The 14,009-nt window shown below is 52.2% G+C and overlaps 1 protein-coding gene across 2 annotated transcripts in view; it reads left to right on the top strand.

Annotated features, from left to right (window-relative positions):
* Positions 1–14,009, top strand: part of Cpne5 (copine 5) — a 93,523-nt gene that overhangs the window by 60,550 nt on the left and 18,964 nt on the right. For both annotated transcript variants that reach the window (XM_050143300.1, XM_050143310.1), the window contains 2 exons: positions 1,462–1,565; positions 5,976–6,080. In XM_050143300.1, the coding sequence (XP_049999257.1) occupies positions 1,462–1,565; positions 5,976–6,080 (209 nt within the window). The remainder of the gene's footprint in view (positions 1–1,461; positions 1,566–5,975; positions 6,081–14,009) is intronic.

Below are 14,009 nucleotides of genomic sequence, written 5' to 3'. Positions count from 1 at the left end.
CTCTCTCTCTCTCTCTCTCTCTCTCTCTCTCTCTCTCTCTCTCTCTCTCACACACACACACACACACACACACACACACACACACACACACACCTTTAAAATAATCGATAGGCATGTTACATACAGCCTTGGTTTTTGTTTGGCTGGTTGGTTGGTTGGTTGGTTTTTTGCGACAGGGTTTCTCTTTGAAACAGTCCTGGCTGGCCTGGAACTTGCTCTGTACACCAGGCTGGCCTCAAACTCACTGAGATCTGCCTGCCTCTGCCTCCCCAGTACTGGGATTAAAAGTGTACACCACCAACACCCAGCCAGCCTTGTTATGTTGCCATTTTCATAGACAAATGACAGTTGGCTATTGACAATTTCATATACTTCCACCCAAAAGTAGGTGACCCCCTGCAAATGGTAGCCGCAGTTTTTCTTGTTCTAATGCTGGCCATGAGCCCGGGACAAACATTGTACCCCTGAGCCACAATTGGGGGTCTTCCAAAGCCTTCAAGGTTCTTCAAAAGGCAGCAAAAGCCTTTGCTCCTGGGCTCTGCTGTTGGGCTACTTCCTATGTGGACTTGGTTTAGGGTCAGCCTGAGTATGTCCCACTCACAAGGCCCCAGAGAGTCCTCTGATTGTCTAGCAGGGCCGGGCTGCCTCCTTACAGATGTCAGGGCAGTGGGGCAGGGAGCTGGTCTGGGAGTCAAAATTAGCTCTGCCTGATGAGCTTGGTAAACCTCTCCTTATCCTCCACCCCATTCCCTTCCCCACACCCCACCTGTTCCCCATTATGAGCCTTTGGCTCCCAACTTATGCCTTGTCCCATCCCCCTTAAAGTGTTGGGTGGGAATACTGTGTTAGTGGAAAAGGATACCTGTAGCCTCGAGTGTCCTCTGGGAACCACACAGGTAGATGAGGACATGGGGCATCGTGGGCAGTGCCAGGCTGTAGGTTCAGCAGGCCATGCTCAGAATGGCCTTTGGTGAGAACTGGAGGGATTACTCATGGACCGCTTCCTCTCCTCCATCTTCTGTGCTTCTCACTGCCACCCCATGAACCCAGCGAGGAGAGGCTCCGAGAGGTTATCTGCCTTCCTTGGGGTCACATAGCTCCAAAGTGGTAGAGCTGGGGTTCAAACCTAGGGCAACTTCAGATCCATCTGCTTCTCCAGCCTGCTGGCCCTCTAGGCCTATGTGCCTGGGGCTTGTGCCAACATACTTAAGATGCTACCCTGTCTCCTGGGCAGTGGTGGTGCACACCTTTAATCTCAGCACTCAGGAGGCAGAGGCAGGTGGATCTCTGTGAACTCAAGGCCAGCCTGGTCTACAGAGCGAGTTCTAGGACAGCCAGGGCTGTTAGACAGAGAAAATCTGCCCTGAAAAACAAAAACACAAAAAGATGCTACCACCCTGACTGCCCTTACCAGTCCCTGGGATCCCTCTGCCTCACCACCCTGTCCTCTTTCCTTTCCAGGATGTTGCCACAATGCAGTTCTGTGCCAATAAGTTGGACAAGAAAGATTTCTTCGGGAAATCCGACCCCTTCTTGGTGTTCTACAGGAGCAACGAGGATGGAACGTGAGTTCCCCTGACGCCCCCACGCCAAGGCACCTGGGCACTGGGCAGGGCTGGGAGTGTGTGGCCACCTCTGGGGCCCTGCTGTGTGGCATTGATGCCCTGATAAAGCCAAGGTGGGAACCTGGCATTGACACTCAGCAATGGTGGGCGCTGTGTATGCCTGGGGGGCGTGCAAAAATGGGGTGACAGCAGAAATGCCTCAGGCTGCACAACCCAGTCCCTGCCCTCACAGATCAGAATACCCTCTAGGGCTCCCCGACTGTATCAGACCAGGCAAAGCGGTGACTTTTCCTCACAGCCCCACACTCTACCAAGCAGAACTACCTCAGAACTGTAGGGTTGAAGGATCACATTCCCCTCCTCCTCATTAAGCCAGATCTAAGGGAAACATACACAGCACACGGGCCAATGTAGGTCAGCAGCACAGAGAAAGACCCTGGGCTGAAGATCTGAGCATTTAGGTTCTCCCCCACCAACCAGCTCTGTTGACCCAGGGCAAGTTATGCCTCCTCTCTGGGTCCGTTTTCTCCTCTACGCAATGAAGCAGGTGGATGAGGTCTCCAGGGTCTCTTTTAGGTAGCCGGTTCTGGGATTCTACAGAAGGCTGAAGTGATGAGGCCAGGAGGGTTAATTGGAGAAACTCGGCCAGGAGGAAAATAGGTCCTTGGGGTGGAGCAAGGAGAGGAATACTGGATGGGCCAGAGAGCCAACCTTGTGCAGAGACAGAGTCCAGCACACACTGGCCCCTTGTGCTGAAATGCCAGTGTGCGCACACGTGGGGTGTGTGTGTGTGTGTGTGTGTGTGTGTGTGTGTTGGGGGCAGGGCAGCAGCAGGCAGGAGGTGTATTTCAGTGCAAGAGAAAACTGATTTTTGAACCTGAACTACTGAACAGAAAATTAGGTGTGATCATTTGCATGACAAAGGGCTTTGTCTCTCAGAGGACTCCCAGCAGGGTGCTTCAAATACTCCTGATCGTCTGACTTGGCTTTAGAGGTGGGAGTGGGGAAAGGGGAGGAAAAGGCTTGGGTCCTCTACTCTGGTGTCCAAGCACTGTCCGCTCCCTCTGGAGAGGCTGAGCCCCGCCCGCAGGGCCCAGGTGGAGAGCAGAGGAGCGTTGTGGGGAGGAGAGTGGCGCTGGGAAGGCTGTGTGGGAAGGATCTGGGGTTCGTGACTGTGACTGACACGGGATCGGGTGGGAGGTGCCCAGGCTGAGCTGTGGGTGGGAGCAGGGCAGGGAGGGGGCATAGGAACCTCATGGAGACCTGTGGGGACCAATGCTGAGGCCTTATTCCAGGAAGCATTAGGCACTGCAGGCTACTCCGGCCGTCCTGGAGCGGTCCTGCTCTGTCTGTCTTCTTGTTAGTGACCTCTCCACAGACCCCCACCCTCGCCCTTCCAGAGCCAAACCAAGCTGCCTGCAGGGCCCTGACCTGGCATTAGTAGGTACAACCCAACAGAACCTTCTAGGATGCTCCCTGCCAGAGTGTCTATGTGTGTGACTATGCCACTTCGCCTTCAGCTGTGATGGAATAGCCTGACCAAAGCTACTTAAGGAGGGCTCTGTCTTGGGTCACAGCTGGAAGGTCCATTAGGGCAGCAGGAGCTAGAGGCAGTTGTATCTGCAGTCAGGAAGCGGAGTGCACAAGTCTAGGAAGTGTGTGTGTGTGTGTGTGTGTGTGTGTGTGTGTGTGTGTGTGGATGTCTACGTGTCTGTGGCTGTGCGTGTGTGACTGTGTGTCTATGTGTGTCTGTGTGTCATCTTTCTCTGCCTGTGTGTGACTGTGTCTTTCTCTGTGTGTCTGTGTCTATGTGTGTCTATGTGTGTGTGTGTGTGTGTGTCTGTGTATCTGTATGATTTGTGTCAGAAGATACCTTGTGCGAGTTGGCCCTCTTTTTCCACCATCCTGGTCCTAGGGATTAACTCGCGTCATTAGACAAGTCCCTTTACCCCCTGAGCCATTTCCACAGCCCTACCCATTCTTCTTATACTTTGCCACTAAAGGACACTCTGGAAGGCTTGCCTGGGGATGCACAGCTGGCCCTAGGACTGGGACTCACATCTGTCTGACAGATGGGTGACACTCTCCCACACCCATGCTCCATCTGCAGGGACCACTTGGCACAGTGAGCATGGTACCTGCCAGGCAGGTGCAGCAGGGGAGCTCAGAAACCTATGGAGCTGATAGCCAAGATGGCAGAGTTTAAAGGAAGCAGTTGTCAGCTGGTGCCTGGGACAGAACAGAGACCACCCAGGCTCCAGGAAGGAATATGGAGGGAAACTGGGCTGGGCGCTTAGGACACGTGCTTCTGGTCAGGAAGGATAGAGGTCAATGTGGGGGGACCGAGGCAGCTGGGTGAATGTTCCAGGGTAGATTCCAGAAGCCCAGGGGGCCTCTGCAGTCTGGGCCCCCACCCGTCAGCTGCTCCACGTCTCTCAGTTGTCCTCTGCCCCCTGCCCCTCCTACCCAATGCCCGTCCCCTCCTCCAGCTCTAGGGTTAGCTACAAGGTCTCCCACGTGGATCTCACACTCCATTGGGTGGGCGTGGAGGAGCACAGAAGAGAAATGTTCAGCCTGGTGACAGGAATGACATTTTGACTTGAAAATTGCCGAAGAAGAAGCAGTGCAGGCTGTGTGGGCTCGGGAGGGGTACTTGCGCTTCCTGGTGACCTTTCTAAGCTGGAATGTCACTGGGGTGGGTGCCCAGAGAGCTTTGCCCATCCTGGAGGCAGGGCTGCTCCTGAGATAGGTGCCTAGCATGGCAAGGGGATTGGGCAGGGCACGTGGCGGGAGCCGCAGAGACAGCCCATCCGCACCTTTAACCACCAGGTTCTTGGAGTCCAACCAACTGGAGGTACTCAGGAGTGTCGGGTGGCCCAAGGAGAGAGGGTTTTCCTCCAGCAGACTGGAAAGCCTGCTGTGGACTGGCTCCCCCAGGTGCACAGTTCCTACTTTCCTACCTGGCTCCTCCCTCGCCCCCGCCTTTTTTTTTTTTTTTTTTGAGACAATGTCTCTCTGTAGCCTTGGCTGGCCTCTGCCTTCCAAGTGCTAGGTCCAAAAGTGTGAGCCACCATGCCTGGAGGCTCCTTTTTACTTTATTGTTTTTTCTCATGTTCTGTTTTCGCACACTCAGGGGCTGCTGTAGGCAGAGCTCCCGTGGTTTGAAGCATCTACTACCCAACAAGCCCCACCCCCCATCAGTTCCTTTTAAAATATGACCAGAAGCCAGAGGTAGTAAGAGAAGCACTGTCTGGAAAACCAACATCAACAACAAAAAATATGACTTGGGGCTTGAGAGATGGCTCAGCTTTTAAGAGCACCTACTGCCTACTGCTGTTGAAGGAAGTCTGGATTTGGTTCCCAACAGCCATATGTGGGTGGCTCCTAATCACCTGTATCACCGGTCTAGGAGATCCAACATCCACTACAGACCTCCACAGGCAATTGCAAAAGTGTGGTACATATAAACTCCCCCAGGCATATACAGAATAATTTTTTTTTATTTATTTATTTTTTGTTGTTGTTTTTCCAGACAGCCCTTGGCTGTCCTGGAACCAGGAACTGTAGATAAGGCTGGCCTCAAAGTCACAGAGATCCCCCTGCCTCTGCCTCCCCAGAGCTAGGATTGAAGGCGTGCGCCCCCGTGCCTAGCCACTTTTTTTAGTAGTTGATGGCTACGCGTGGTGATAATACTTGGAATCCCAGCACAGGAAAGGTAGAGGCAGAAAGATCAGAAGTTCAAGTCCATCCTAAGTGACGGGAGACCCTATCACAAACAAGCAAAGATGATTGGCTGTCTAGTACTGCAGCCATTGTTCCGGGCTGCATCGGGAACACCTTTTGTTCTTGCGGACCTTCGATTTCACTGATGGATCATGACAGAATGTTGAAGGAGAGAACTAGACCATGTCAGATGGTGACAAATGAGACAGAAAGGAGAAGCCTGGCAGGGGAGAGACCGTGGTCTGTCACAGTCAGAGTCTGTGCATTCCAGACATAGTGGTTGCACAAGTCCTGGGGGTGATGTCTGGCTGGGAGTGCAAAGATGGAGCCAGGGAATGGAGAAGGTGTCCCAGGGTGGAGACCACAGGCACACACTTGCATCTAGCCCTGAGGTTCAGCTCCCAGGTTCCCAGGAAAGGAACTGCCCAGAGAGAAAGGACTTGGCCAGGGTCGCACAGTAGGCTGGCCCTAGGACGGTAGCTAGAACTCAGGCCCCTGACGCTCCCCGCTAGATGCTCTGCTCCATTCGGGGCCCTGCCTCCTTCGGGAACTTCTCTGCTGTGCCATCTTGTGTAGCCTGGCTATGGCTGTTGAGGGTGGCTCTTCCTGTCACAAGTCAGAGAAGGCTGCGGCATTGGTCATCTGAGCCTCCGGCCTGATGCCTTTCCCTCGTTTCTTCTTGTCCAGGTTCACCATCTGTCACAAGACCGAGGTCATGAAGAACACCCTCAACCCGGTGTGGCAAACCTTCTCCATCCCGGTGAGGGCCCTGTGCAACGGGGACTATGACAGGTGAGATAGAGAGCCTTCTCCTCAAGGGGGGAGCACGCTGGTACCTGGGATGTCCCAGATGGCAGCAGAGATAAGGGATAGGATGGGGCAGAGTTAGGAAAGGCCTATCTCCAGCAACCTTACTCTTGGCCACTGGTCTCAGGAGTCAGGATCCCAGGGACAGTTCCGGCCAACCTGGTGGGCATCAGTGAGGGGCGAGGGTGGGGATGACAAGATTTATGAACGGTTTCATCATATTGCATGCAGGCTGTCCTCTTCCTCATCCTTGTGCATTGGTACCTGTGCCTGAGTGAGTTCTGCCCCTGACTAAGGGAGCAGTCAGCCCGGGCGAGCTCTCACCTGTCCGTCTCCCGACTGACTGTCCTTCCCTGGAAAATGAGCCTGGGAATCCTGCTGCCCTCCCAGGGCTCACAGGAGGCCAGCAGGCGTGATGACATGTCACAGTCAGCACCCCCATCCCGTCTGCTCATTTACTGAGCCCCTGCCACGTGCTAGATCTAACTGGGAAGTCGGCTGGGAGCAAATGTGCCCACTTCACCCTCTACCCAGCGTCACGGAGCTTGAGTGTTGGTGGGGGAGGCAGACATTAATCCAGTAATCATACAGAGAAACGTGTCATTATTCACTGCAGAAGGTGCTGGAGAAAGCGGGGGGGGGGGGCAGGTCGGAAGTATTGGTTTTCCTGAAGTCACCTAAACACTGGCTGCAGAAGTGGGGTGTCTGCTGACCGCTCCCTCAGAAGCCCTGGGGCATCAGAAAAGACACCTGGGGGTACACTGGGACTCCGCACAGGGTTTCCAAGGGTATACGTATGGGGGTGGTGAGTGGAAGGAAGGATGGCATTCTGGTGCCTGTTTCCCTCCAGGAACATTTTTAATATTTATTTTTTTAATTCATTTTACATTCCAATCAATGTTCTCCCTCCCATCCCTCCTCGTGCCCCCCAGCCCACCCCCATCCACTCCTCCCAACAGGTAAGGGCTCCCGTGGGGAGTCGACACAGTTTGGCACATTAATTTGGGGCAGGACTAAGCCCCTCACCTCTGCGTTAAGGCTGAACATGGCATCCCACCATAGAGCATGGGTTCTAACAAGCTAGCTCCTGCACCTGGGATAGATCTGGTCCTAGTGCCAGGGCTCACGCACACAGAGGCCCACAGCTGTCTGTCTAGAGTTTATGATTTTCCATGAGCTTGTTCTCACTTGTTCATGGATTCCCTCCTCCCTCTCTTTGATTGGATTGCCAGAGTTTGGCCTGGTGCTTGGCTGTGATCTTTGCATCTGGTTCCATCAATTCCTGGACGAAGGCTCTAGCTTCTCTGCCCTCCAGGGACACTAACAAGAACTCGTCCTCTTGCCTGGGACAGAAACACAGCAGTCTGTTCTCTAGGTATTCAGTGTCCTATGCCCATCACTGAGTCCCTGACTATGTGGCATTCAAGGACAGGTGCCTGTCTCTATCTTCTGGGACCTCCTGGTCTGACCATGGGAGCACAGACATACACAAGTTCCAGAGACAGCTAAGTAATCGTTGCAGAATGAACTGGAGCCCAAATGTGAATGTTGTTAAACAAACCCCTGTTAGACACCTGGAATTGGGAAGGGGACGACTGGAAACGGCTGGAAGGTTGGGGGTGTGGGTACTGGGCAAGGGGCCTGGTAAGGGTGGAGGGCCTGGAGAAGATGGGAGGGCAGGCGGGACAGTCTTCCTAGGGAAAGGCTCCCGGGCTCCAGCTGTATCAGAGACGTACAGGGAGGGACAGCATGAGTGGGCCTGGCTGGTCCCCTAAAGGAGGCGAGTGGTGGGAAGGGCAGACAGGCCTGAGCCCAGCTCCGTTTTCCTCCAGGGTGGCTGGCTCTCCTTCTCCACGCTGGGCACAGATTGACTGTGACATGATTGGCGGCGGAATTAATTCAGGGGCCAGTGTGTCTGGCTGACCCTGCCCTGGCCTGGAATCGCCCCAAGCACCCACTAAGGAGGTGCCATGTTGGAGGCCACTGTCCCTCTCCTGAATGCTCTCTGGCAGACTCAGAACAAGGTGTCGCTGTGCTGGGTTCTTTGGGGGCCCACTGACTTCTAAGTTGCCCCAGGCCGGTGGGGAGTCCATCCTCCCGGCAATCCGGGATGGCTTCCAGCATAACTGCACTTCATCGGTGAGAAGATGAGCCCCCGAGTGGACTGGGGCCGTCCAGCACTGTACTTCCAGCCATGCTGGAGACACAGGAGTTGGTGCTGGCTGGCTCTAAAATCTGTTTCTAAATGGTCATGACACAGTGTGGCAGGGCATCTGGGCAGGCTCAGAGAACCTTGTTCAGAGATGAGGGGCTTGAATTCCAGGGACCTGAGATGGGGACACCCTGGGGTGAGGTCGTTTTAATCCTTAAAACATTTCAAGGTTCTTTTGGCATTAACCTCAGATGGTTCAGAGAGGAGAGGGAGCTGGGAACGTCAAGAAGGAAGGTTCAAAAGGCCTTGATGTCTGTCTGGCGGGCGTGTGCTTTGCTCTCCCTTGGCATTGCAGGCCTCCAAGGGTGGTGCCGAGTGACGGGAGGGTGACGGGGCCAGACTCTTACTGAACAGGCTGAGTCTGAGCAGGCTTTGGTTTGGTCTGTTTTTGTTGTGTCACAGCCCGTAGGCAACCCACAGCCAATTTGGAGAGAACAATCCTGGGTTAGGGAAGTTGTGTTTGTTTGGAGATGAGCTGTCACGGCCACTGCTGCCGTGATGCTAATCCTGGGATGTGTCTGAAGGCCAGGCACAGCTCCCAGGGGAGGAATCAGAGACCAGTCAGTGAGGCCACAGGCCCAAAGCAGTGAAGAGAAGGTGGGGTGGGAGACAAGAGGGCTGAGGAAGGGCCGCTGCCAGGGAGCTAAGCAAGGAGAACATACTGGAAGGCTGGGTGTCTGTACTGAGAGAGTACAGTATCCCAGAAAGATGGAGTGGAAGCAGTTCATGCTGTTAAAATTATGGGATAGATACTCAGGATGTGAGTCTCACTGGTCTGAGTGGCCTATACACATTTTCTTACATGGTGAGAAATAACCTTCGGATCTTCCCTCGTGATGTGCCCATTTCACAGATGGAGGGTAAAAGTGTGTCAGAGCAAGACAGTGCCTTCTCCTCTGTAGATGGCACCTCTGGGCTCATCCCTGGTCTGGGGACCCTCTTGCCACTTTCCCATGTGTCTAAGCCAAACCTGAATGGCCAGCTGAGCAAAGCTCAAGTCAAAGGAGGTGGTAGGCTCTGAACCCCTCCAGCCCTAGGGTGGTAGACAAGTCCCAGTGGACAGTAGCTGTTCGTTCCCTGGTGTTCCCAGACTCTGTCCTCTGTCTTAGCCTTTTGTGAGTAAACCAGGTCCACCTGGGCTAGGCTGCTGTTATCCCCTCGCACCGTGACAGGGAGCGTACACACTGTACACGTGGGAACTAAGGTGCCGAGAACTCATCTGAGCTGAGAGTATTCCAACACTGGCTGCTTGCTTCTGTTGGGGCCACTGAACTCAGCTGTGGCACAGGGAGGGGCCAGGCTCACAACCAAAGGTCTCAGGCATGGCTGCCTTAACAGCCCCACGTACAGTCTTGAATAAGACAGTCCATGGGGCTGGAGAGATGGCTCAGAGGTTAAGAGCATTGCCTGCTCTTCCAAAGGTCCTGAGTTCAATTCCCAGCAACCACATGGTGGCTCACAACCATCTGTAATGGGGTCTGGTGCCCTCTTCTGGCCTGCAGGCATACACACAGACAGAATATTATATACCTAATAAATAAATAAATATTTTTTAAAAAAAAGACAGTCCATATCCAACTCCCTGTGACGATGGCGAGATGTGTTCTTTCCCTCACTACAGTTTCTCTCAGGGTATCTGCTAGGGGAGAGAAAGCCTTGAGGGCCTGTCAGCCCTAGGGCCTTGCAAGCAGCCTGGAAACATCTCTTCTCCTGCCCTGAATTGCCGTTCTTACTGCCATGGTCCAGAGGGACTGCAGTATATTGTAACAGGCTTGCTTATGGGCCTCTGACTCCCAAATCATGACACGGGGACTTAGTTATGAATGCTCGGCCTTATCTGTATTTGTCCCACTAGCTCTTTTAACTTCAATTAACCTGTTTCTCTTCTACATTTTGCCTCAGGCCTTTTTTTAACCTTTCTTTCATTCCATTTGTCCTGTTTTCACTACTTTCTCCATGTCCAACTGGCTGGCTCTAGGGCATTTCCCTCTCTCTCCCTCATTCTCCCCAGCCTAGATTTCCCCTCCTCATTCTCTCTGCCCACCAGCCCCTCCTAAAGCTCTAATGCTTAGCTATTGGCTAGTTAATAAACCAATCAAGTACCTTAGGCCGACAAGGTGAATCCGCAACGCATCTTTACATAATTAAACAAATGCAACATAAACAAATGTAACACAGCTTTATATGGTTAAATAGTCTGCATCGTAAACAAAAGTAACACACCTTTATATGGTTAAATAGTCTGCATCGTAAACAAAAGTAACACACCTTTATATGGTTAAAATAATAGTCTGCAGCATAAACAAAAGTAACACACCTTTATATGGTTAAAGTAATAGTCTGCATCGTAAACAAAAGTAGCACATCTTTATACTGTTAAAGTAATATTCTGCAACATAAACAAATATAACACATCTTTATATGGTTAAAGTAATAGTCTGCATCGTAAACAAAAGTAACACATCTTTATATGGTTAGAGTAATATTCTGCAACACAAACAAATGTAACACATCTTTATATGGTTAGAGTAATAGTCTGCATCGTAAACAAAAGTAACACACCTTTATATGGTTAGAGTAATATTCTGCAACATAAACAAATGTAACACATCTTTGCCTAGTTAAAGTGATATTCCACAACAGTGTATACTATGGTACTCAGGGAGGAGGCCTGGAGATTTCACCTGCTTCCCTACCCTGCCCATCTCACTCTGATGTGACTTTATGGTTCTAGCCCTGGCTGTCAGGGGCCTGGGCCACTGACTCCTGATTTTCCACTCTGAGCGTGCTTGGATGCCTCCTTGGGTGTTTTTCTGAAGCCAGGGAAAGGTTACGGCATAGTCCGTTCACAGAGGTGTCAGGCCACCCTGCCAGCTGGCAAGTGTTCGTTATGTGCCTCCTATCTGCCAGGCACCTTTCTCGAAGCCAAGCCTATGACAGTGAGCAAAACCAATAATCTCTGAGCCATGGAGGATGTTCTCACAAACCATAGGATTGTCTGGCGATGGAAAAAAGCTTGAGTTGGCCCGACAGGGACAGAGATAAATGTCTTGGTGCCTGCAGGGTGGCTGGAGACAGCACCTTCACAGAGCCAGTAACTGTCCCAAAATGTACAGAGGAACAGAGTCCCCCGTGGAGCCCTCAGGGCTACACAGACAGACCCGTAGGATCTGGGGCACTGCCCTGGGCTACTGTCCCCAGAGCAATGCCCGTCCCTGCCCTTCTCACTGCCTCCCCTGGGACTCTGAGTTCTCAGCCTGTTTGTGCCAAATGAGATGTTGGTTTAATGGGCCGCTGTGGTCTGTTTTCTTATCCCTCACCCACAAGCTCATTTTCTTGGGTCTTATGGATAAGTCACAGCCAGACTAACTTTAGCTTGCAGAGCCTAGGCCCAGAGGTCCCAAGCCCCATCTGCTGTGACCTGGGCTCGCAACAGAGTGTAGACAGTGACAACCAGTTTGTCTCCAGGCCTTCTTGTACCTGGGGCTGCTCCATGGGGGCTGTTCTCCACTTTCTTCCCCACCTAGGCTCAGCCTGGAAATACGGCCTCTGAGCTCTGCCGACCCTCCCAGGCCACAGCAGTCCAGGAGCCTAGGTTGAGGCCAAACCAGCACCCAGGGATCTCACAGCCATCCTCAGCTGCCAGTTCCCATCCCCTGGGGAACTTCTAGCCCCCACCCTGCCCACACTGCACCCTGGACCTGCCGGTTCTAAATCAAGCAGGGTGAGAGCCCTGTCCAGTCTGAAGAGGCCAGTGGCTCTGCAGCATGCTAGGGCGGCTTAGAGGAGTTTGCAGAGCCATTCACAGCCAGAATCGCAGCCAGTGAAATATTTCAGGCCCTTCAACTCTGAGATCTAATTGTTTATTACGTGTGTGTATTTACTGGTGGAGGAGGAGGCTGCTGTGCCATGGTGCACCTGTGGAGGGCAGAGGTCAACTTTCAGGCATCAGCTCTTTCCTTCTACCGTGTGGATCCCAGGGATCAAACTCAGGGTGGCAGCCTTGGCCCCAGTGTCTGTCCACAGAGCTCACCACCACACATCCGGTATCTTCTTTTGTGTTCTGTGGGACAACAGTTCCTGTCACCAGGGTAGTCCATTTCTCTAAAGTGTTAGGGAGGGCTGGAGAGATGGCTCAGATGTTAAGAGCATTGCCTGCTCTTCCAAAGGTCCTGAGTTCAATTCTCAGCAACCACATGGTGGCTCACAACCATCTGTAATGAGGTCTGGTGCCCTCTTCTGGCCTTCAGGCATACATACAGACAGAATGTTGTATACATTAAAAAAAAAAAAAAACCTAAAGTGTTAGGGGACCTCTACCAGCTTCAGGACTTTTTTCATTTGGTTGTTGGTTTTTTTGTTTGGAGTCTCTCTGTGGAGCCTTGACTGGCCTAGAGCTTGGTACATAGACCAGGCTGACCTCCAACTCACAGAGATCCACCTGCCTCTACCACCCGAGTGCTGGGGCCACCACAAGGGGCTTAGCTGCAAGACTGAAGGACAGTTTTCTCATCAATTTCTCAAAAGTACTTTTGTTGATACCAAGGACTGTCACCATAACTAGGGACCTAAGATAGCTTCTGACATGTTGTTGTCACCTACCTAATCTCCCAAGAGGCTGGTGGCCAGAGGAGAGGTTTCCCTTACCAGTCTCTGAAGGTCTCTGTGGTGAGCTAGGAGACTAAGAAAACCGTAGCTATAACTAGCCAAGCAGGGAGGCTCCCTTCAGCCTCACAGGCGGGGCTGGAAGGCAGGGACCTGTCCTTGTCTTCACAGCTGGGTGGCTCTGGACAGTCACAGTGTTGTACCCTTAGGGCTCTGCTTCATCCTGTGGAAATGAAGTGGAGGCCATCAGCACAGGCCACCAGTCACCAGTGCCCTTCCAAAACCTCAAGCTTTGAGAATGGCGGGCTGTGTGAACTCTGGCCAAGAGGCCAGACTTAGATACCACTGAGGTCACTTCCAGCCTTGTCAATCTGGGAACCAGAAATTGCAAAGTCTAGGAGCCCAGGCTCCTCAAATATCCTGATTTAAGTTTCTTTCTTTCTTTCTTTCTTTCTTTCTTTCTTTCTTTCTTTCTTTCTCTTTCTCTCCCTCTCTCATTTCCTCTCTCTCTCCCTCCTTTTTTTCCTTTTCCAATCCAGGTTTCTCTGTATAGCTCCCTCTGTAGACCAGGCTGTCCTCAAACTCAAGAGATCCGCCTGTCTCTATCTCCTGAGTGTTGGGATTAAAAGCGAGCTCCACCACTGCCCAGCTTTAAGTAAATTTCATATGAAAAGGCATTCATGCATGGTTAGATGAAAATGAGGCATTTTCTAGACCCCCACCACTACCACCACACACACACAGCAAGCTGTTTATTCTGTGAGGCCCTTACTGTCTCCATTTTACAGTCAGGGCTTGTGGCCCCACAGGGGAGTCCAGCGTCCAAGTCGAAGACACCAGTGTCACATCTGGCCTCTTTCCAGCACCTTCAGAAGCTCAGGCGTGCCAACATCAGTCTGTACTTCCACGTAATAATCTGGCTCAAGGAACCATAGGGTTTGTTTTCATAAGATAAGAAAGCAAAGGACACATCTAAACCATGCTTCGATAGCTGCTTCCTATTATTTTATTTACAGAAAGCTAGCCCCTGCATAACCTTCCAGGCATCCCAGGGTTCTATTCTGGAACTTTCTTCTGCCCCATTCTATGAATCTGCG

The sequence above is a fragment of the Alexandromys fortis genome, unplaced genomic scaffold, assembly GCF_014885135.2.
Source record: "Alexandromys fortis isolate MF-2015 unplaced genomic scaffold, M_Fortis_MF-2015_v1.1 scaffold_9, whole genome shotgun sequence".
NCBI lineage: Eukaryota > Metazoa > Chordata > Mammalia > Rodentia > Cricetidae > Alexandromys > Alexandromys fortis.
This window is presented reverse-complemented; position numbering and strand designations above follow the sequence as displayed.